Source organism: Armigeres subalbatus, chromosome 2 (assembly GCF_024139115.2).
Source record: "Armigeres subalbatus isolate Guangzhou_Male chromosome 2, GZ_Asu_2, whole genome shotgun sequence".
Classification (NCBI taxonomy): Eukaryota; Metazoa; Arthropoda; class Insecta; order Diptera; family Culicidae; genus Armigeres; species Armigeres subalbatus.
Genome location: NC_085140.1, coordinates 133369442 through 133394183, shown reverse-complemented (window position 1 = coordinate 133394183; position 24742 = coordinate 133369442). Strand labels below are relative to the sequence as shown.

Genomic DNA, 24742 nt, shown 5'->3' with positions numbered 1-24742 from the left:
ATTGACCTGTAGATCAGTGAACGATGAGAATTTCACGAGTATTATGTCTGTTTGTGTGTGGTAAAGTTAATAAACACAATTGTAACGAATATATTTTTTATTCTTTCAACAGCAACCAACCTTTGAGGATGGGGAGATCGAACTTGCCCGTACGGAGATGCTGGTCCAGGATCCGATGGTCGAGAATAAGCACTCTCTCGCAGTTTCACTTGCCCGTTCGGAAATGCTTGTCCAGAACCAGATGGTCGATAACAAGCACTCGCTAGCGGTTTCGCTTGCCCGCACAGAGATGCTTGGGCAAGATACCATGACAGAACATAAACATCCCCTAGCGGTATCACTTTCGCTAGGAAACGCATTAATAAATCTGAACCGAATCAAATGTCCTCAATGCAGAAAGGTAAGAAGTAAACAAGTTAGAAATCTTAGCTCAGCCCAACGCAAAAAAAAAACAAATTTTATAATGATATGGAAATGCTAATATCATCTTCCAAACTTAGACGTACATGTTCATGATAGAATTAGAGGCGAAAGTATAGAATTGATAGTTCCGTTAGGATACGGCAGGCATGAAGAATGTTTTTATAGAAGTCGATTTGAAAGCAATATTTGTGATGGCACATATCGCACTTCACGTAGAAGTAATACATTCAAAATCATTAATTAGTGAACAAATTTTATGTTATTATGTTGTAGGTAGGTTACCTTTGGCAAATTCACATTTTATTCTAAAGCAATCAAATAAAATTCAAATTCGGTTAAATGTATGATTTAGGAAACGTTCTGAAGTAAGTTCCTGTGTTTTGTAGGTTAACAATAAAAAATAGCGCGTGAGATAACAATGATTTATGCTTTGTTCTTTAGTTTAGAGCGCAGGAAGATGGGAAATTGTACAATTTTGTTAGTTCTGATCGATGAAGCACATACAGCGTCCATCAAATAAATTTCAATAAAGTATTTAATATGTACATTATATTATACCTTATAACAGGAAAACTAGATGTGTGAACCGTGGCTGAAATTTTCTCTATATCAAATGGCATAGCTCATAGTTTGAATGTCCTAGTAGATCGGCAGTTCAAGTGATTTGTAATACTGAAAAGTTTTTTTTCGTTTGTTTTTATATTCTTCCATACGCATTTTGGAATTGTATGAAAACCAATATGTTCCATAAAATATCAGCGTTTCGATACGATGGAGGAGATGCAGCAACATCGTACCAAGCATCTGACTGAGAACAAGTTTAAGTGCGAGATCTGCTTGAAAGAGTTTCCCAGTCACAGTTCTATGTGGAAGCACACGAAGGCTCACACTGGCGACCGTAAGAATATTTAGCAATAATGCGGAATAATAGACTAATTTGTATACGTAATTATATTACAGGTCCTTTTGTATGCCAGATTTGTAATAAGGGTTTTACTCAGTTGGCGAATCTGCAGCGGCATGATCTGGTTCACAATGGTAAGTTAAGTTTTTGGCAATTATAATTATTTGATGCAGTTTTTCATTAATACTTTTTGTTAATAACTCAACATTTACCACTTATATAATATGGTATCACACAAATTCATTTTTATATGCAATTACTAGCAGACCCGACGAACCTTCGTATCGCATAAAATTGATTAATTATTCTCCGCTTAGCTCTCGAGTTATGCAGAAATTTCCGTTTCATTTATATGAGAACCCCCCTTTACAAAGGAAGGAGGGGTCTCGAACCATTTTAGAAACCATAGCGCATCGCCTTAGGTGAACGAAATACGGGCACAGCACGGTATCTCTGAATCTCTATCCACTACAGGAAAGTATAGGATTTCCTCTTTAACGTACCTAAGTATACAAATTGTTCTGTCGGAGGTCATTATCACACTCTTTTTGGGAACCATTTGGGGATTAGCACTAAAATCCTGAGAAAAATAAAAATTGTTCTAGAACCCCCTATAATAGAGCATTTTCATTTACATATGATATGAAAGAGGAGAGCTCATAATTTCGAATAGTGGATATTTCCGGAAATTGATTCTTAGGAAATAATATTTTTCCTTAGGGACACTTTTTTCTCGACCACTTTGAAAAAACGTGTAGATCCCAACAAACCCCACCGAAAGAAGTGGTTACATTCCAATACATTTTTCGAATAAAGTCTGTCACATGTTGTGCATGTGGTGCATAAATCAGGTTTCAGGCATAATAATTAATAACTACTTCGGGTGACTCAATACCCGGAATATATGCAATTAACTTTTCATGAACTTAAATGTGAAGTGTTCGTTAGATGAAGTGAAGGTGAGAGTAAATGTGGAATCCGTAATTAGGTCCTAAACTAGACAATCATTTGGCGTTATGACAAAGACTTACTTATGGATCCTGTACATCTCCGGTGTTGCAAAGGAACGACTTAAAAGATCTTCATCCTGAGCGTTGTCCAGCTATCGCTTTAACCTGTTGCCAGTCGACTTCTTTTATTTCTTCATTGAGGCTTCGCCGCCGTGAGCGTCTGGGTCTGCTCTGCTGGGATGTCCCGCTGGATTCCAGTCTGATGCTTGTTTATAGATTTCGTTTCCGCCCCTGCGTAGAGTGTGGCCGACCCAACCCCACTTCCGATCCCGAATTTCTGTTGCTATCGGCCTCTGGTGACAACGACGATGGAGCTCGTTGTTTGAAATCCAGTTGTGAGGCCACCAGGCCCGAATTATATACCACAGGCACTTGTTGATGAACACCTGCAGCCGTTGAGGGTTCTCCGCTGATACACACCATGTTTCGCTACCGTATAACAGCACAGATTTCACGTTAGAGTTGAAAATTCCTATTTTGGTGGTTCATTTATCTTCCTGCTTTTCCAGATATCTTTTAAACTTGCGAAGGCAGCCCTTGATTTCTTGATCCGTGCGCCTATGTCGATCTTGGTACCGCCGTCTGACGCCATTTGGCTGCCAAGATATTAGAAGCTTGCAACATTCTCCACTGGTTGCCCGGCTACTGTGAAACTGGTAGGAGTCACAGTGTTTACATCCAACGATTTGGTTTTGTTGACGTTGATGACTAAGCCTGCCGAAGAGGAGTGCTCGGCATTCGGCAAGGTCGTTGAGCTTACTCTGTATATCAGAGCGCCATTGAGCGTGGAGTGCAACGTCATCAGCCAATTCGACGTCGTTTAGGTGCTCCATGGTTATAGGCTGCCATTACAGCCCGCGGTTTGGTTCACGGTCAATCGCATCTACCAGAATCTCATCGATTACGATGAGGAACAGTAAGGGTGATAGAATACACCCTAGTAGCACAGTTCACATCGATTTAATTGCAGCAACTTCAATGTGACTGGATTTGGTCGCATATGAGTCACAGTGACTGATATGCAACAAGTGTGCTACTCGGGCATCCTTGCCTCACACCAGCTACGACCCGGATAGGGTCGGACAAGACCCCATTGTGCAGTACTCTACACGAGAAGGCCTCGTACTGTGCCTCAATGAAGCCGATGATTTTCTTGCGTCTCAGGGCGCCCCACATATTCTCGTGATTGAGACAGTCGTAAGCTTTTTCATAGTCAATGAATACCAAGTGAAGGGACTCTCGGAATTCGTTGACCTGATCCAGAATGATACGGAGCGCATCGATCTTCTCGTGAATTCGGGCTAGGATAACTTTGCATAGAACTTTGCGAACGGTACACAGCAACATAATGCCTCGCCAGTTATCGCATACAGTCAGATCACCAGGGTACCTTCACTAAGATACCTTGCATCCAGTCGACGGGAATGTTGCGGTGTACCAGATATTACGAAATAAACGATGCAGTAGTTGAGCGGATGTCATGACAAAAGAGCATACTAGTTATGTACTAGATGTAGCTCGACATAGTAATATATTTTTCACATATAAATAGTATTAATCCTAACTCACTTTATTATGGTTAAACACTGAGACCATGACCGGACGAACCCACTTGCTTCGAAAAAATCTACAACGTATTGTCAGAGATGAATCAAAGAAAGCTAATAAAATTAAAATATTTTACTCTCCTCTATTTTGCAAATCTTTTCCAATGTCTTCTCTCAACCACTAAAATCAGGATTGAAGCCTTTCAAATGCCCTATCTGTGAAAAATGCTTCACACAACAGGCTAATATGCTGAAGCATCAGCTACTTCACACCGGTAAATCTATTTCCATCATATTATGTTTTCGTTACTTCTCTTTGGTTTTTCCACAAGCATTATTTGTTTTGTAAAAATAATTTCAAAATCGAAAACAACAGTATGCTTCTTTTATTCATCTCTTTATACTGCCCATAAATTCATAACCGTCCCATGTAGATAGGAAATTAAGCAAACATGGGAGTGTTATGAATTTAAGGGCAGTAAGCCCTTTTCATATACCTTTATATGTATGATTGTTCCATTTTGCTTGGATTTCTGTGTTGTTTAATACCTTTTCATAAAAGGGCAGTTATACAGATGTAAAGATCTCCTTGATTTTTTATAGTTTTTTATTTTGTTTTGTTAAAAAGTAAATATTTCAATTTATACTGATATATTTTGTTTCTATTGCAGGACTTAAACCCTATAAGTGTCCCGTTTGCCAGAAAGCATTTTCGCAACATGCCAATATGATCAAACATCAGATGCTCCACACAGGTATGTAAACTGATAGTATTCTTTTCTTCATGTAGGGTCACTGTTCCGGTTCTTCATCTCACAGCGCCTATGTTCATCTAATGAAAATCAAAGAAATGACACGCAAATGAGCATAGCATGATTACAAAAATTTAACATTATTTATTTTATTCGGCGATAGGATCAGTTTGTTACAGCAAGTTGAAGAGTGGAACAGTTTCCCTAGTTTTATTTAAGATACTTTATATAAAAAGATGGAGAAAAGGAATTTATTATAGGTCCTTTGTCTATTCGAATACATTATGCAACCATTTTTTTTTTCTAACATGTTAAATAACGACACTGACTGCCTATCCCATGCATACGATTTTCCATGATTCTTTAGTGCTGACCCCATTCGATTTTGGCAACAATGCCATTAGATTTTGGCAACATTTCTAAAACAACATTTGAAAATGGCGTTATAGCCAAATTTTATTCCTTCTGATTCTTCGTCTACATATACAGCTCTGTATGTGGACGAAGAATCAGTAAGAATAAAATTTGGCTGTTACGCCCTATTCAAATGTTGGTCTAGATTTGATTTTACAACAAAACCATTCGATTATAACAACAAAATAATTGTTTTTTATCTTTGGGATTCTAAATAATTTAAAACCTTTTTTAAGCGTAAAAAACAGTAGTAGAAAATCGCGTAAAAAGAATATGCTTTAATTTTAAAATTCGCTGACAAAGTGTCGCAGTGTGTCACAATAAGTGAAGAAATTTGAAGTATCATGAAACAACAAAAACTATTCGATTATGGCAACATAAATAAATGTACCGATGTTCTCCCGCAATATGTTGACGTCGTCAGATCCGTCTGTGGGGCTGCCTATTCGATTCTGTTTTTTTACTTGTATTTAGGGTAAAGTGCCCAATAGTGGACCCTCAACCAATAGTGGACCCTCCAGCCATTTTTCATTATTACAGCACAATGGAAACATTTTGCTATGAAATTCCATTAGGAGAACCTACCTTACAGTCCTATCATTTGATTACATGCATTGAAAATGCTATGGAAAAGTAAAATTAAATGATTTTTTACAATTCTATAAAAATAAACACGAGGGTGTCCATTATAGGAATATTTTGGGGGGGTCCATAATAGGGAAGAAGAACGTCCCGAAACGAAACATGAAAATCAAATGAAGTGTCGACTATAGGAAGCAATTTCCTATTATGGACCCCCAGGGGTCTACTATAGAACAAATTCAGTCCGACTTTAAAATGTTAATTTCGAAGAATAACGTCAGTATTTGAGTGTTCTATGTATGTATCGTGAAGAGGAGATGCAGAGCTTGATATTAGATATCACGCAAAATTAATATTTTGCAAATTTCCACTCATTATGCCCGGAAGAGCAAAATTTCGCTACTAGGGGTCCACTATTGGGCATTTTACCCTATACAAGTTTGATAAATTTGTTATCGTGGCTTGTTATGATTCGGAACAGTTTTTGCCTTTCTTGCCTTTCGTTGTTCGTTATCTATTTAGAGCGATTTCTGCAAACCCTGCTCCCTCCCCTATAGTACGATCATAGTTCCCACCAGGGTTGGTTACCCGATTTTCATTAAGGTTGTTCGTACCCAGGCGGCACCACGGGAGGTATGGATAGGAGTTATTCCTTCAGATACGCGGAGTACCAATGGTAGCATCTACCATGCCGGTTAAATAATAATAAAAAAAGGAACACCGTCTTCGACCAGAGGTCGTACAGACTGAACACTTAACCCTTTCTTTCCCATGGTAGCTGTAGAGCTCCATCAAATTTTGCACCTTCCAACATTCATCGAATTATTTCAACAACAAAAAGCAGTATTTGGCACAACTTTATGGTTTCATTAGACTGCAAATATAATCAATTTTGTGTAAAAATAGTTAAACTATTGAAAACAATCAAGTAACTATTGATCTACAATCAAAAACGTTTTCCACTAATGTTAGCTATGCCAAATAACTTTTGTTCTAGCATTTTTCCCCTAGATGATTGCTTCCTATTGAAAACTTTGAAAAAGTCGTGGGAAGAGAGGGTTAACATCTAGGGTAAATGATCCAATAATGGATGAACTAAGCACGCCCCAACACAATTCAATCGTTTATAATTTAAAGATACCTCATTCCACTAAAGGGTGTCCTACGAAAGATAGAAACACATATGGCTGAATACTCATAAGGCTGAACTCAAAAGGCTGAAAGTCTCAAAAGGCTGAAATTGATGGGATGAAATTAATCCCAACCATACGATATGTTGTACCAACTATGTTGAGTGGATGAAAAGTGAATAATGTTTGAAGAATAGAGGATGATTACCAAACTTAAAGAATGATGAATAAAGAATAGAGAATGATGAATAAAGAAGAATAAAGAATAAAACATAAAGAATAAAGAATTGAGAATAAAGAATTAAAAATGAAATAAATAATAAAGAATCAATAATAAAGGATAAAGAATAAATCATAAAGACTAAAGAATAAAGGATAAAGATTAAAGAATACAGAATAAAGAATAAAGAATAGAGAATAAAGAGTAAAGAATAAAAAATAAAAATTAAAGATTAAAGAATAGAGAATGATGAATTAAAAATTGTACAAAGAAGAAGGAAGGATGGAAGAAGAAGGAAGAAGAGAGAAAGAAGATGGGAGAAGTAAAAAAGATGAACGATGGAAGACAGAACATAGAAAAAGGAAGAAGGAAAAAGTAAGATAAAGATGGAAGAAGGAATAATGATGAAGCAAGAAGAAACAAGGAAGAAAAAAGACAGAAGGAAGAAGGGAGAAAGAAGACGGAAGAAGGAAGAAGGAAAAAAAGATGAGAGATTAAAGAAAACATAGAAGAAAGAAGAGGAAAAAGTAAGATAGAGATGGAAGAAGGCATAATTATGAAGCAAGAAGAAAAAATGAAGAAGGAAGACAGGAAGAAAGGATAAATATAGAAGAAGGAAAAAAGAAGAAGGAACAAGAATGAAGGAAAAAAAAGGAAGAAGGTAAAAGAAAGAAAAGAAGGAAAATAATGGAAAAAGAAAACAGAACGAAAGAAGAAAGAAATATGAAGAAACAAGGGACAAGGAAGAAAGAAGAAAAGAAGAAAAGACGAAAGAAAGAAAAGGGAAAAAGGAAAGAAGGAAGAAAAAAGAAGGAATAAAGAGAATGAAGAAAGAATAGAGAAAAGGGAATAAGGAAAAAGGAAGAAGAAACTAGGAAAGGAAGAATGTAGAGGAAAGAAGACATAAAGGGAGGAAAAACAAGGAAATAAAAGAAGGAAGAAAGAAGAAAAAACAAGGAAAAGGAAGAAATAAGAAAGCCTAAGGAATGAATGGAGAAAGAAGAACAAAATAAAGAAAGAAGAAACCAGAAAAAAGGAGTAAGAAGAAGAAAGAAGGAACAAAGAAGGCAGAAGAAGAAAGAAGGAAATAGGAACAAGGAAAAAGGAATTAAGAAGGAAGAACTATGGAGGAAGAACTAAGAAGAAAGGTAGAAAAAGAATCAAGAAAGAAACAGGAAGAAGGAACTAGGAAGGGTTGAAGAAGAAAGAAGAAAAAAAATGAAGAAAATTGAATAAAAAAGAAGGAAAAAGAAAAAATGGAGAAGGAAGTAGGAATAAAGGAAGGAAAAGAAGAAGGAAGAAGAAAGAAGAATAAACCTCGGAATAAACAATAAAAAATAAGAAAGTAATCTTGCCAAGAATCAAAAACCAAACACAAGAATCAAGAACAACAAAATCTTGTTCCTTTCTATGTTACCTCAACATTTTTAGCTGTATAGAGTAAAAAATAAGAATTCCTTATAAAAATTGAAAGACAACAAGAAGACGCAAGAAGGTTGCGGATCATTTTAGTTTGTGCCCCTATTAACGTCAAATGTGAATTCTTCCACTAAAATTGGTTTCTCATGATTTTTCAGCCTTTCGAGTTGCCTCCTGTCGTATGCGACTTGTTGCGAGAAAATCGGTTTAACGATTAATATTTAGAAAGTAGTCTAATGTTTTTCTTAGTTTTTCTGCACGCATACACATACACACGGATAGACAGACATTTGCTCAGATCGACGAGCTGGGTCGTTTTGTATATAACACTATGTATATCCAACCCTCCTGTTAAAATTTCATTTTTGCAGTCAAATGATGGCCTTTCAGTACAATTTTTTGTACAAGAAAGGCAATATATGCGGAATAATAATTTTCAACGTTTATGGGTTAGAATGTCTTAAAATGTTGCAATGCCTTGACTAGACTAATGGACTATAACTAGGTAATCCAACAGATTTTGTTTATTTGTGATACTAAACATAAGTAAAACCGTCGGGCCTATCAACTGTCTGATAATGATGGATTCCAATTTCACTTAATTCAAAATTAAACAATAAAAATTAATTTCAATTTTATTTCTTCTTCTTATTGACATTACATTCCCCACTGGGACATTGCCGCCTCGCAGCTTAGTGTTCTCTACTAACTCTTCCACAGTTATTAACTGCGAGGTTTCTAAGCCAATTCAATTTTATTTATATGGTATAAAAACAAATTTACAAAATTCACTCTAGTTTATTATACGCTTATGGTTTTTCATCACTCCTTTATTCATGATACGGACGCTTTTTTATCTCTAACATAGGTCATAGTTTTGTTTGCTAATATAATTTTCTCTTTCCAATTGACCCCAACGGCGAAAAAGCTGATTTTGCTCTATTTTTCTCTTCTCGTTTCACCAACGGCTAACTTTGCAGGTTTGAAGCCTTATAAGTGTCCAGTGTGCCAAAAGGCCTTCACTCAACACGCCAACATGGTTAAACATCAGATGCTTCATACCGGTAAATGTCGCTGACTTTTATATCATTATCAGCCTTTTTTCATTGTAGATATTAGATACCTTTTTGTCCACATATAACATTAATGCGTTCCACGCTCCCTCAGTTACAAATATGTATTATAAATATTCACCTGAAGTGTTCAAATTATTTTTGTTTATGTAAATTTATGGTAAAATATTTATTCGCTAACTGAAATAAAATGTACCCAAGCAGAAATAATATGAAAAAAAAATCTCTATTAGATTACAGCAAATCAAATATATTAACAATACATCCCTCTTCATAAATCCCCATATATTAGGCAACAGACAGCACATTTACAGCGGATTTCTTAGTGGTTTATCACCTCAGCACGATACAAAACAATGCGAACTTGCATTCTGATGTGATAAACTGCAAAGAAATCCTCTACTTGTCACTTTTATTTAAAAGAGGCGAAGTCGACGAAGAGAATTCTCTCTTGCGACATTCGCCCTTTTACCAGATAGAGCTTGATATATGATTGCAGTCAAATTTCACTCGTTAGGCTATATCAAGTGTGGAAAATCGTCGTTTCCAGGATTGAATTTTTTGAGTTTGATGATTAATTCTTCTAGAAGTGAGTTGAAAGTTTTCTTTTTGCAATATCAAGAAGTTCTATGTGCCGAAAAAAAGATACTATAAGTGAAAATTCACGACAATTAATTTTGTCAATTGAGAAGGTGGAAACTCGCCTTCATAAATAAAATGCATATAGTTGTCCATGATCGCATATTCGTAACATTTGTATTTTTTGTCAATTTTGAGTTAAGCTTATGCATCGTTCCGCAGTCGTTTGTAAAAACGCAGAGGCAAACAAATTGTACAGTGAGAATTATTCACAAATCCTGGTCAATCTGATTCCGATTCTGGTCAATCACGGAGTAGCAACCATAGATATGTTAAGTCAGTCAAAGCTAAGCTAGAATAGTTCCCCAATTGTTAGTTTTTTCAGCAGACTAAGTGAAATCAGAAATGTTACCAAGTTGTTTTGTAACATTGAGCAGAGTGACCGCACATCATTAACACTGGACAAGTCTGTCGCTTGCACTCAAATAACAAGTTAAGTAGACGTCGCTCCAAAAAATTACAACTTCAAAAGTTTTTGTCTATTTTTAAAAAACTTTTTTTTTTCTATTTCTGTGAATTTTTAAATGACTTCAGTTCTTCACTCAGAGAAAATTAATTAGATTTCCATACGCAAACCTTTACTTTCTCCCATGCCTACTTTTTGTCGAATGTTGAAAATGTGTGATCATTGGCAGTATAGATGCCTACTTCTTTTAAAGTATGCATTTGTTTGGAATAAGTGGTGTGCTTTACCGCTGAAGGTTTTAGCTAATCTAACAATGGTAAATCTACTTGGATACGTTATATTCAGTTAGCGAAGACGTTTTTTGTAATTAATGTACTGGAAGGCAACTTTTTTTTCGACAATATCTAAAAATGTTTAATTCTATTTAATTATATTTACAGGCTTGAAACCCTATAAATGTCCTGTTTGTGATAAAGCATTCACCCAACAAGCTAACATGGTGAAACATCAGATGCTCCATACGGGTAAGTCACTTCAAACAAGTTTGCGCTAATCATAGATTATTTATCCTTGACCTCCTTTGCAATAATCTCAGATTTAAGTAAAGAAACATGCGTATGGAGAATTCACTAATATTCGACCGTCTATTTTCTCCCATTTTTCCCAACACTAATTTGCCAACTTTTGCAAAAAAAACAAAACTCCCCACATCCTATTTTAGGAGTAAAACCTTACAAGTGTTCCACGTGTGGCAAGGCATTTGCACAGCAGGCAAACATGGTCAAGCATCAGATGCTTCATACCGGTAAATCTTAGAAAGCTTAAGTTGACTAGATTTTTGAATCTTCAAGAACTCACTGTGTTTAAAACAAAACAAAAATATAAGCATAAAACAGGCCGAATGATTCCCGCGCGGACGAGCATCGTTGTGTTATAAACGAAGAAAAGCAAAATACATCTTTGAACTATCAAATAAACACCAAAAATATGATATCGAAAAACAAAACAAAAAATAGCAAATAAAAACCGAAATTTTAATTTCAACTCTTCATACTAACATTGTACTTTCTATATTTCCCTTCTCCTCTGTATTTCGTTTTCGTACATTTCCATAATTCTGTTTTTCTTCGTTATATGCATCGCTTCTCGCGCCAACCGACCGTCCCTCCCCTAATGAACCGCTACTACGAACTGTGTAATAACGATTGAAACCCAACCAAATTGCAGGAGTCAAACCGTACAAATGTCCAACCTGTGGAAAAGCATTTGCCCAGCAGGCGAACATGATGAAGCATCAGATGCTCCACACCGGTAATATTTGCTTTTTTTCTTATATCTTTAGTTCCATATCCTATGTTTAATCTGTGTTGTAATTGTTACGCTTGGAAAAGTAGAGAAGGCCATTTCTGATAACAATGTGTATGTCAATTTACTGGTTAGGGGTCATGCAGTAAATACGTAAGGATTTTAGAAAAAGGGGTGTATTCAAAAGGGTATTCAAATGGAAATGCTAATATCATCTTCCAAGCTTAGACATACATGTTCATGATAGAATCTTATTATATTAAACTTCAAATACATTTGGAATTAAGATTGGTTTTCTTGCTTGATTTTGATAAAGAATAAAAGACACTGGTTAAATGGCTCCGCATACGTATACCTGCGGCTCAAGTTCGACTGACTCTCTTTATTTTACTCTTCGGAGCTTCATTTAAAAACATTTCATTTTAATACACTGTTAGATTTTAACACACATATCTTCTGACATTGCAGTTAAAGTGAAATAACAGTTTAGTTAAATTCATCAAGAATTGTATAACTACCTTTTAATTTAAACTTAAATAAATATTTCAATAATTTCCATAAGACATTTTGTCCGGGGATGGTAATAAACCATCTTTTGTAATCAAATGTCTTACATATTGTTACCGTCGGAGGCATAAATGTCACATGTTACAAACGAGAAAAATGAGAAAAACACAATTTGAAGTTTCAAAATGCATTCATCTTATTATCGCAAAATTTCGCTTTTTTTGTTGACTTTAACACAATAAACTATATAGAAGAATATTCATATTCGTTGAGCCGGACTCAAACATTGCCAAAAACAACTATTTTTCCACGTTTTTTCAATCAAAACCCGAATGTGACACTTATGCCGCGAAATTCACTGACCAAGCGAAAAATGTACGCATATTTGTCACACCGTGAACTGAGAGATAGTTGTTGTTAATTTGTTTTTACATTTCGCGAGCGACGATTGTATTTCTTTGGTGTGATTTTTCGCTGTCGGTAGAAGTGGAACCGGAAATGGAATATCCAATACAGCTAATCCAGTGGCGCGGAATCGGGAGAGGACTTCCTCGGGTTAGATTTAAAAAATGACACAGGTGATCGTTTTCCGTTTGCGGAGTCGGCAAACGTTCCATTACCAGTCCCAGAGGTTGACCATAGGCGTAGTTTCCTTGCCCGGGACAAGGACATGCACTACATCTTCAACGTCCAAAGAAATCACGGCTGTCTTATCGACGACTGTCCTATCGGTTACAAAGTGCTACCAGGTGAAGCAGTTTTTTCTATGGATTTGCAAAAAGTTCTCAATTATTTATAAGTTATGAACTTATTTTCTAGGTCATACGGCTTCCACGCTTGGATTGCTTCAAGCGCATTATTTTCTCGTAAAGGCTGCTGGTCTTTAATGACAGCTTTTCGCCTGTTGGCCTCTACATACGAGCATTCTCATTGTCTGCGTGCATTTGGTCCGAGTCAGTTAATGGTCGCACAGCCAACAAAATCCTTAGCTGTTTTGCAAAGTTATTATGAAGTACGCTGACTTGAAGACAATTTTTATCTTTTGGTTGGATAATTGTAGTTCGCAAAATAAGAACTGGAATTTATTCCATCACATTACCCTACTGATAAACAGTAATGAAATTCAGGTCGAGCGCATGCTGCTGGAGAACTTTGAATCGGGACATATGTTATTGCCTGATTTTCTCAAAATTGCACGCGGCGAACCCTTCATGACAGGTACCGCCGCGCTTTCTGCACCTCGTTTACTTGATTCTTATGGGTGAATAGCAATGAAAATAAATACTGAGGTATGGAAATTCATATGACCTTCTATCTAGTCTCATTGGGTGAATAGCATTGCGGTGTATCATTTGGCGCGGCCGTACCTTTCGACAGTCATTCGCCGCGTGAAGTTTTATGCAAGCACCCATTTGGGAACACTACAAACGCCGCGCAGTGTATCATATCTAGAAAATCTGACAATAATGGCCGCTGATTCTTTCCATGCGGCGTTTGATTCCAAAATGCGCCATGAACGTGTCGTCAGTTATGAAAACTTCAAGTTTGTGGTTTGCAATGCAAAGAACAATGTTGACGTACTTGATATGCAAGCAAATGACTTCTTCAAAGCTAACCGTTTTGGAGTATAGGATAAACCACTGCAAGCCACGCCCGTACGTGGATGCCATGCGAAAAGTGGTGTTTGAAAAAGGCCGTCATGAACTTAGATATTCAAACAATATCAACAGTAAAGACCTTAAATACTGCAAGTTGTTTTCCAAGAAGCAATTTAAGTTGGTTTTAAAGGATTCATCCTCTTCTGATACAAATGTACGTTGGCAAAATGCTCCTCAAGGAATTGAAGAAGAAAAGAAAACTTCTCTAATGAAAATGGTTCAACCTGTTGTTACCGAAGAGAAAAACTCGTTTTTAATTGATCTTCCGACGAAGCAAGAAGCTTTTGATTAATCTTTGTACTTGTTTCATACTTTGAATAAATTGTATCGTCATAACATGTCACAATAATTATGAGTTTTACAAAAAAAAAGGATTTGCTAAAGTGTTCCTCTTTATCACTTTTTTACGGGCCTTGAATATTTTAATTATTTATGTTATACTTGGAGTTATACCGTTTATGTTATACTTGGAGAGGTTCTAGACAATATAATACCTCCCCTCTTCTTTCATGGACAACCGTCCATATAAATTCTGAAAGTAGGGAAAGACCTTGCATAATTACCAGCCACCATTCTAAACTATCCACGTGGATTGTAGATGACCCTAAAAGCATGATATATTTTATGGACGGTCCTCAGGACACATCACGCGGTGCTATGTGTCTTTTTGTGTGATTGTTTTATCTCTTTATTTTAGTATGACAAATATGCGTCCATTTATCCCGGTGTGACAAGTATGCGTCCATTTGTTCGAATGTGACAAATTGTTTTTTTAGTTTTCTAGAATAAAACCTCTGGTTTGACAAAATATTTCAAAAATACGTATCAAATTATGACGTTAGACATCGAAACCTCAAAAATGATAAAATGTAACATGTGACCACAGACAAACAGACGTAACAGTTTGAACATTTTTCAGAAAAATTCATCGCCCAACTCCTCTACCACCATCTTGCGAGCATGTTGCACGTAACAATGTTTCGTATGACAATGTCACCAGAAGGCGCTGGAGTGAAATGTCAAACTTGGAGGATTACGACGCTAGCGCCTCTAGTTGTGAAACGCGCCATCGATCCAATTCAAATTGATCGTTGAAGTCATGGTCGATGGATATTTCTCTAGTGTTACGTCTGTTTGGCTGTGATGTGACATTTATGCGTCCAACGGCAGTGTAACGATACAACAAAAATTTGATTTTTCCCACTAGAAGAACTTTGTTAAAGACGTCATCTTTACAAATTTCAAATTTGTGCGATAAGAATATTTACGACCTGAAAGATGATTAAATTATCTTTCGAAACAGCCTCAAAAATCTAAAATTGGCCATAGCAATACAATTTGAGGTCAATTTGATCCCAGAGCACAGACAACTTAAGATTTTTTGAGGACAGAAGGAAGGTTAAGTCTAACGAACAGAAAACTTTGCTATCTGCTAAAGATGCAAAAATGTCTCGAGCGAGTGGAAGAGGATAGGTGTCAGGTATTAAAATGTTGTTCAAAGAAACTCTCCGTTTGTTGCGATTACTGCTAGAGTGCTTTGAGAAAAAGTCGTATGCGCAAAAGAGAGTCTATCTTTGATTCCTTTCTCTTTCTACACAACTATTATGTCTAGACCAACATTTGAAAAGTGCGTAACAGCCAAAATTTATTCCTTTTGGTTCTTCGTCTACATATATACATATATACCTAATATACGTGGACAAGGAATCAGAAGGAATAAATTTTGGCTGTTACGCCCTTTTCAAATGTTGGTCTAGATGTTAAAGTTTAGTTCGGATTTCTAGGCAGATATCTAAAGTCAACAGCTTTGTCTAGTTCCATGAAGTGAAAATGTAACAAAAAATGCAAAATTGCATAGATGATCTACGGATTTTTCTTTTAATTTATACGGTACTTCATACGCACGTTTAAATATAGGTTGCTCGTTCTTGAAAGTTTAATCAGCTTTGAAACCTACAATTGGTTCAGAAAATTCCTTACTGAAAACTTTGGAATATTTATGTTTAATATTTCCAATCTGAATAAAAAATCCATCCAATCTCTACATAATAGAGGAGTGAAATCAGTTAAATTTTTCAAAGTTATAAGTTTCCCCATGATCCTTCGTTTATCTATTCCAACCTCTACCAAGATTTGTATAGTTCTATTTCTCTAGTTTAGCACAATTTAACACTACTAATCTTCTGTTGCCAAGCTCCAAGAGCAAAAACATTTTTTAAGAAGTTTCTCACTAACCACAGAAACTGCTGAGCCTGTATCTACCTCCATCATCAATTTACTACCTTCAATTGTAACCTCTATCACACAAGGCTCCTATTATGACAACCAAACCGTTCTTGACTCCTACTCCTTGATCTAAATTTCCTGTCTCGTAGCTTGGACCTACTGTTAAAATTATATTCGTATCTTCTTAACCGATGCTTCACTGACATGACGGTTGCTGTTTCATTATGATCTATAATCTGTCTGGTTCTCTGACTTGCTTCTTCGTCAATGATGACCTTTCTAATGCTTCTACAGTTATTTCAACCAGAATATGAATTTATATCGTATCACTTAATCCTTAACTTCTTTAAAATTACAACTTTCCGCTAATAGTTTCACAGCTAAATCAAAATTTTTGGTGCTCTCAGTACCATATTTTCTAAGATCATATTGCTCACAGTAGGCCCTTGAAACTTATTGTAAAATTTATACCTGTGCATAAGCGCAAGTTCGGTTTTGTCAAACCGACACTTCATTTTTTTATTATTCCTTGTCTTGTCTTGTCTTAGCACATGCACAGCCAGTATTGAAAAGCATCCTGGAAATGTCGGTTGTGTATCCGAGCATTTTCTTGTCAGCATTTATATTTGCAGCATATCATAAATATGATACAAATATTAAAATGGCCAGGCCCACCGTGCAGGCTTGAAATGGAAAATAATTCATAATTCACCGGCAATCAGATTATTCAGTAATGAATAACATGATCGACGAAGAGTTTTGAGTTCGCGAAAGAAAGAAGCGGGGACAACCGGACCAACCGTTTCATATTCAGGGGATAAATGGAAGCGTGACATTGGGAGTGACATTGCTACGAAGATTAGTGTCACTCCTTGTTGATACAATTTCTAGGGTTGAAACACAGGAATTCTCCCATATGTCTTGGCTCTTATGCCTAGATTAAAGCGCCATTACTCGCTCTCTGAAACGAAACAATAAAAAAAACCAAACGGATTATTGAGACACATTTAAAAAAACTACTATATAAATGCAATATACTTACTTTTTACTTACAAACTACTTACAGAATCAACAACAGTTGAAGCAGTTGAATGCTCAGTAAAAACAGAACATGAATTGGCTGCCTATGATAGAATTTTTTTTTATTATTTCATAATAAACTAACTCTTCAACATTTTTCTTCGGAAACAGCAATTTTATTTCATTAAAGACGTCATCGCCACTGCAAGGAATAAATCATAGCTTCTTTTCTTCAAGTTCAACCTTATTCAACTTGCACAGTGTTTCAAATCTTTCTATATAATTGCAAAACGATTTACCAATATGATAGTGGTTTCATGTCAGGAATAGACATTGTTCAAATAACTGCACTTTCTACGAATAAAAATAGTATTACAGCTGCCGTAATCTGAGAAAGTGACGTAAGCGCCAATTTACAACATGCATGTTTGTCATTTTTCTGTTAAAGAGCTCGATGAGTACTACTAGTTAACACCATTTTTGGAAAATGGCGTATACGTCACTTTTTTAGATTACGGACAGTGATCGTTCGCTAATTGCGGCACGACCTCACCCCAACTAGCGAATGACGTTCGCTAATTGGGGCGTTTTAACAAACGTCAATGTTGTTTACTTTTTGCATTGAACTAAGAAAAATTCTACGCGCCAGAAAATATCGATCCCGCCAAACACGGAAACAAGACGTCAACGCATTTTTGACATCACATTCTGACGTTTAGCTGCTTTTTAATTGGGTGTCGCCCCAATTAGCGAACCCCCAACTAAAAAGCGCTCCAACTAGAAAAAACAATTAGCGAGCGTTCACTGTACTCACTTGTCCCGTAAGTAGCTACTCATTAATCTCACTAATGATACAGCTTATCACTGTCGTAACTTCTCACCAAATGTTGAAGCAAACACTGTGTGATATTTTTGTTGTTTTTGTAATACCAGACAAATTGATGAGCTTGTCATATGTTCACCGCTTCTGTGGCTTTATCCTGGCAAATCCTGTGGCAAATCCTGGAGAGGTAGTGGGTTTTTTAACTCAATTATACCGGACTGGGAAAAGACGCGTCTTAGGTTGTTTACTTGACAAATGGTGACCACAACCTACAAGATGCGAACACATAGTTAAGAGTAATCAGGGGTATACCACAAAAGTTCAACTCAATGGACGCAGTGGTTCTACGCCCCAACAAAAAAAATACAAACTGGCCTTCCTTAGCCGTGCGGTAAGATGCGCGGCTACAAGGCAAAACCATGCTGAAGGTCAAGGTGGCTGGGCTAGATTCCCGGTCCGGTCTAGGAAATTTTCGGGCTGGATATTTTTTCGACTTCGCTGGGCGTAAAAGTATCATCATGATATACGATAGCAAAAATGGTAACTTGGCTTAGAAACCTCGGCAGGTAATAACTGTGGAAGTGCTTAGCTGCGAGGGTAATGTCCCAGTGGGGGATATAATGCCAATAAGAAGAAGTACAAACTGTATATGAAATTGTTTGTTTGTTGTTAACATTAATGGTATGCATTGCAACAATTCCCATGAAAAGTCAGTAGGTAATTAAATAGCTCTAGAGCTCTCGAACTGTGCACATTGATGTTGGAAAGCAAATACCGTGCCCCATTTATTGGTCCTGTTTAATTACAAAGTGTACGGTTAAAAAATATGTCATTATGAAAGATTATGCTGATAGCTTAAGTCTCATTTATCATATTTTGTATGTTCAAAAGGATGGCTAAGTAATACTCAGTGAGAATATTTCGATAAGTAATATTATATACCGCTATTAAAAACTCAAAATTGCTCCTCAATATAACACTGGTTTCAGTATTATATATTAAACGACAATACACCATTAAATTGCACTTAGTTAAAATAATGGAACCTATAATTTAGTTAGGGTTATAAATAAGAAATTACGTAACATGACAAAATGACATGAAAAAGAACTAGCATAAACACATTTTTTTCTCTTTAAATCATCTTGACAGGGCTGAAACCATACAAGTGTAGCACGTGCGGTAAAGCATTCGCCCAGCAAGCCAACATGGTCAAGCATCAAATGCTTCACACTGGTAATTAGACCTATTCAGTCATATTCTAACGCATAATTAGCTAGTGAAGATAGAAACGAATAAGCATCATATCAACTTTGCTAAACTAGGGCTCTCATTTCTTGCGTTTCCCAGGTATTAAACCATACAAATGTAGTACGTGTGGTAAAGCCTTCGCACAACAGGCGAACATGGTCAAGCATCAGATGCTTCACACTGGTAATTGAACATAATATGAGTCCGAATCAAACAAACACTAAAATTCTCACAATATATTCCTTCTTCTGCTTAGGAGTGAAACCCTACAAATGCTCAGTGTGCGGCAAAGCATTCGCACAGCAAGCCAATATGGTCAAACATCAGATGTTGCACAGCGGTAATAGATTTGTCCCCGACGCCTAACTGCGAGGCTGTTTCTTAATTGCATTTCTTTATCCTAATTTTCGGTTGACGCGGTTCGCGCATGTGTAGGAATTAAACCGTACAAATGTCCCACTTGTGACAAGGCTTTTGCCCAGCAGGCTAATATGGTCAAGCACCAAATGCTGCACACCGGTAAATAACTATGCAAGTCTTTTTTTACTTTACCCATTGTTTTTCTTGTCGTTTAAAAAGTTTTAACATTCTTCAGCACTCATTAGTTTTTCTGTTCGGTATATCTAATTGTGTATTTCCATTAACATTCCTCTATTCTGTGTTATCCCGTAGTGTCTGTTACCGTTGATGAGCATCAGATCGGTTTACTCTACCAGGAAGTGGAAATTTTAATGGAACTATTTAAAGCAAGCATGATTCAGATATAATCATAAACGATATAGTTTAAAACCTAGTACGATTTGATGCTCATCCGTTTCACTTAATCTATTTGAATTGCGCTGTTCTGATTTTTTACTAATGAAAGCTTATTGTTCTCCAGGTGAAAAACCATTCAAATGCAAGAGCTGTGATAAAGCATTCTCACAACGTGCCAATCTTAAGAAGCACGAGATGGTACATCTCGGAATTCGTCCGCACACATGTCCACTGTGCTCCAAATCGTACTCGCAATATTCTAATTTGAAGAAGCATCTTTTGGTTCATCAGAAACAGTCCATGAAGCAGCAGCAGCAGAATGGCCAAGTCATGGTGTGAGTATTCTAGGATGTTACTTTTACTACTATTGAAAGCGTGACGATATTAATAGACAAGGGGAAAAGAAGTCAACAGATGTTCGGAATTAATTTCTATTTATTCAATCAAAAATGTTAATATAAAATACGCTGGAAATTATAAATCGTTGATTACTTTTTCTTTTGAAATCTATTGTGATGATAAACTACACACATTATTGAAAAAACCGTGATAACTTTCAAAGTTTGGTTCATACTGATTAAAGAAGCAATCGGGGCCGGATTTATGGGGGGGCCGGGGGGGCCGTGGCCCCGGGCCCCCACAAATCTTATGTACCAAAACCAACCTTTTTTGTACATTTTGGGGCCCCCACATACCGTCGGCCCCGGGGCCCCCTTCCGGCTAAATCCGGTCCTGGAAGCAATAGAATACACTGTTCATCTCCATAAACAACAATAATGTTAAATGCATTTTTTTTTCTTCGTAGGATTTTATACAATTGTCAAACCTGCAAGATGCAGTTTGAAAATATTCTCGAATTTGAAAGGCATACCAAACAATGCAATGAACTCAATAATGGAAACCATGGCCTTAAGCTGGAACACATCAACATAAAGAGTGAAATAGATATGGATGGAAGCTCCAACTCTGGAATAGCCCAGCACATCACCATACCTCACAGTCAATCCCAGACCCCGATGCACATACCGTCCGCAATTCTGACTTCGGTGATCTCATCCGCATCGACGATGGGCAATGGACATACATTGACCACAAGCCACATCCACCACCCCGCAGCTGGTCATCTTCAACATCCTCAACAACAACATACTCCTCCAGAAGTTGCCAGCCAGCACCAACAGCAACAACAACAACAGCAGCAGCAAGCACAACAACAATCTAATATTCACCAACAGCAGCATTCTCCAGTTTCACACCAACAGCACCTGTCTCTCCAGCAGCAGCACAATTTACCGATTCACCTCCAGCAACAGCTCTCACACCACCTAATATCCTCACACCTTCCCCACCAGGACCACGGTCCAACGGATCTTCATCATCAAGTGAACTTCCATCACCCACATATTCCTCACCTCCAGAATATTCCGCACAAGATCTTATCGCCCCTATTCCACATCCCTACGTTTAACAACAATCACAGTACATAATGGAACGAGAGCCGGGGATCCTCACCGTGTGGCGGATCTCCAGAACAGACTGCCATAACTGTAACGACAACAGCAGCAAACAGTCCTTCCCCGTCAGAGTCCGCTGCTGAAGACTCTGCTGATTAATAGTGCATACCAGGGTTGTTATAAGCAGGTATGGATTTAGGGCGATTTTCACAGGAGCTGCACCAGAAGCTTCGCTCCAGGATAGAAATCGATTATATCAGCTCGAACAAATTTATTTTGTTTTTGAATATAATGCGCTTTTTTGAAGTTTTTATTCTTTAACTAAAAGCCAATCACATTATTTAGGAAATCGGTTCAACATTTTTAAACTAAGTTAGGACAGTTGTTCCATTTTTTAAATACAATCGCTCCCATATTCACGTTTGAAAACAGGAATTTTCAAGCAAAATAATCATTTCTGTGAGAAGTACACGAAAATTATTAAGCTCTTTTAGTGGAATGTCTCCTCACCTGTCATAATTCAATAGCAAACAACAATGGGAGCCCTTTTCCCGTCGAATGTAAATTGTTGCGAGTAAAACGGATAATACTAAGTTCCAAAAAGTAGGTATGTCTACAAAATTTGTACACATACACACACACGCATACCACATACACAGCACCCAAAAGCTGATGCAATTCGTGGTTCATTCGCCTCCTCCACGTACTGTCCGCCATCAGCACCCCACCATAGATGGTACGCAGCACTTTCTTTTCGGAAACTCCAAGTGCTCGTTGGTCCTCCATGAGCATTGTCCAGGCTAGTGTCCGTAGAGGTCTATCGGTCTAATGAGCGATTTGTAAATAGTCAGTTATTGTTACGGCGACGAACTCTATTCGATCGGAGCGTTTTGCGGAGTCAAAGTACGTCCGATTTCGTGCCATGATGCGTCTCCGAATTTCTCTGCTGGTATCGTTACTCGGAGGTAACCAGTGAGCCCGAATACATGAATTCTGTAACCACCTCAATTTCTTCACCAGCGTTACAAGCTCGTGCTGGGTGGCCCACATTATTCTATTTTGAGCCTCTTCCTATCATGTAAGCCGTCTTCGACGTGTTGATGACTAGTCCGATCCACTTTTAGTCTGATTAGGGCTTCCTCCATCTTCTTATTGCTACTAGTGCTTAAACTCCGCAACCAGTGAAATATATGTTTTCAAATATCTTCATTCATAATTTTATCTGGCCTGTCTATTAAGTTACGTTCTCAAGTCAGTTCATTTCATATTAGAAGAATTAAAATTAGGAAAAATATTTAAATAATCATTATTTGATTGCCGGAATATCATTGATCAGTTAAACCATTTTCAAGAAATGAATAAATTATAATTTTCTGTTAATACAATTACTTATTGTGAATGAGGTATCTTAATCTTGACTAAATTTGCTGCTGAATGATATAACCTTTGCCTGATACAAATAAAAAAAGAATATATAATAAAACAATAAAAAAAATCAGTTTTTTTAAAATAATTTTCTGGAGAAGTCAATTTTTTGAATTATTTTTTCAATTTAACTTTGAGTTCCTTCCCTAAAATTATAAAATTTGATCATATAAAATCGAGAGAGGAGCCAAAAGAAAAAAGTATTATTCCGGCCTCACATTACACTTTGAAATAAATCGGCTTAACTAGACTTGATATAGCCTGTTAAAATTGCCAGAGAAATGAAGGACATCACTTTTTATATGGCACAGAATAGCCAGATTTATTTCTAGTTATTTTTTTCCTTGGTGAGAGCGGCACCTATTGTAAAAGTCTCAGCACAAAAAAATGTGAATCTACAAAATCCTACTTCCTATAACAACCCTGATAAACTAGATCGAAAAAATCGCAGTTTCAACCTCTAAAAGAAAGGCTTGTGAGAAAGCAGCAAACAGTAACTTTAATCAAAACTAGATACGACAGCCAAATGCAAGGTATGAAATATGGCACTACACTACAATAAGAATACTCAGAGAGTATTACTGATATGAAAAAAAAAAACGGCAATGAATGTGAAACAGTTCTACTTTTATAAGAAATCTATAATAATATTAACGAGAAACTTTCTCCTATAAGTTTTCGGATCAAAAGATTGGCCCAACCCGGCGGTTCGGTGTTGGTGTTGCTGTTGGAGTTGACTATAGGGACGTAAGGAAAATAAGATGGAAATTTGATTGTTGATAAGCATGTTACTTATATTGGCACGAGTGTGACCGTTGCGAGCGTACCATGCCTTTGTTTCGTTTTGTTTGACAACACCATGTTAGGAGAAAATCAAAATATTGGAGGATGATGATTTAGATGATATATGCGCTAAGAGCAGGCTAGTTATAATACTGAGAGGTCGTAGAATTGGCGAGAGGATACCAAGCCAAAAGGTTAAAGGATTGCGACAACGAAGATTGAAAGTTTTCGAAGTCGCGTTGAACATCCTGATGTGATATTTTTTCCAGGACATGAGCAGGGTTTCTCTCGACTGCATACTGCTAAGGACGAGGAAAGTTTAATCTCGTAGAGAAGAGAGGTTAACGAAAGAACGAAGCACATTTAAGAAAATCGCTGTATCATTTGAATAAGTTACTTTGTTAAAATGAGCAATATTGTTGCTATACTGTCATGTTTATTGAAGAGGAGAAAATAATGAACTGGGTTGAATGCTAGCGGAATGCTGTTGATCGTCTAAACTATTTTGAATACGATTGAATTACGATTACATTGATTATAGCCTCTTGTGTTGAGAAGTCGTGGAGCATCGTTTTTATATGAACCCCATAGATCGAATGTCGACTGTTCTAACATGTTTCTTTACCTGGATAACTATTCCACAGTCCATCATGTAGTTATCAAAAGAATGAACAATGAATTTACACTTTTCCTTCACATGGTAGCGCTGTAGTAGAACACCATCAGATTTTGCATCACCAAATTGTTCCAACAACAAAAAGCAATATTTGGTATCTCTTTATAGTTTGACCATGCTGCTAACACAATAGTCTGCCGGGAATACCTGCTGATATCATAGTTGTTTTGAGTAATGAATAATCTATTTCGATGCACAAAAAAAACTCGTGCAGAGAGGAGATCGCAGCAAGCCATGCGCGCGGATGGTTGCTTTTGAATTTTCTGTCACGTTTTTGTTCGTTCTCGCAACAAATAGATTTGGCTGATGTTTTGCATATGTACTACATATGTTTTTGCA

General features: G+C 36.8%; 1 protein-coding gene across 10 annotated transcripts in view; it reads left to right on the top strand.

Annotated features, from left to right (window-relative positions):
• The window catches only part of LOC134210866 (zinc finger protein ZFP2-like), a 36334-nt gene extending 14509 nt beyond the window's left edge, over positions 1–21825 (top strand). Inside the window, exons 2-15 of one of the 10 annotated variants that reach the window (XM_062687240.1) lie at positions 113–400; positions 1183–1321; positions 1384–1461; positions 4556–4639; positions 9382–9465; positions 10960–11043; positions 11241–11324; positions 11747–11830; positions 19211–19294; positions 19409–19492; positions 19566–19649; positions 19745–19828; positions 20190–20400; positions 20871–21825. In XM_062687240.1, coding sequence (XP_062543224.1) covers positions 113–400; positions 1183–1321; positions 1384–1461; positions 4556–4639; positions 9382–9465; positions 10960–11043; positions 11241–11324; positions 11747–11830; positions 19211–19294; positions 19409–19492; positions 19566–19649; positions 19745–19828; positions 20190–20400; positions 20871–21552 — 2154 coding nt within the window. In that variant the 3' untranslated portion in view covers positions 21553–21825. The remainder of the gene's footprint in view (positions 1–112; positions 401–1182; positions 1322–1383; positions 1462–4555; positions 4640–9381; positions 9466–10959; positions 11044–11240; positions 11325–11746; positions 11831–19210; positions 19295–19408; positions 19493–19565; positions 19650–19744; positions 19829–20189; positions 20401–20870) is intronic. The other 9 variants (XM_062687242.1, XM_062687241.1, XM_062687243.1 and 6 more) reach the window with 9 other exon arrangements.
• Positions 21826–24742: the final 2917 nt, after the last annotated feature.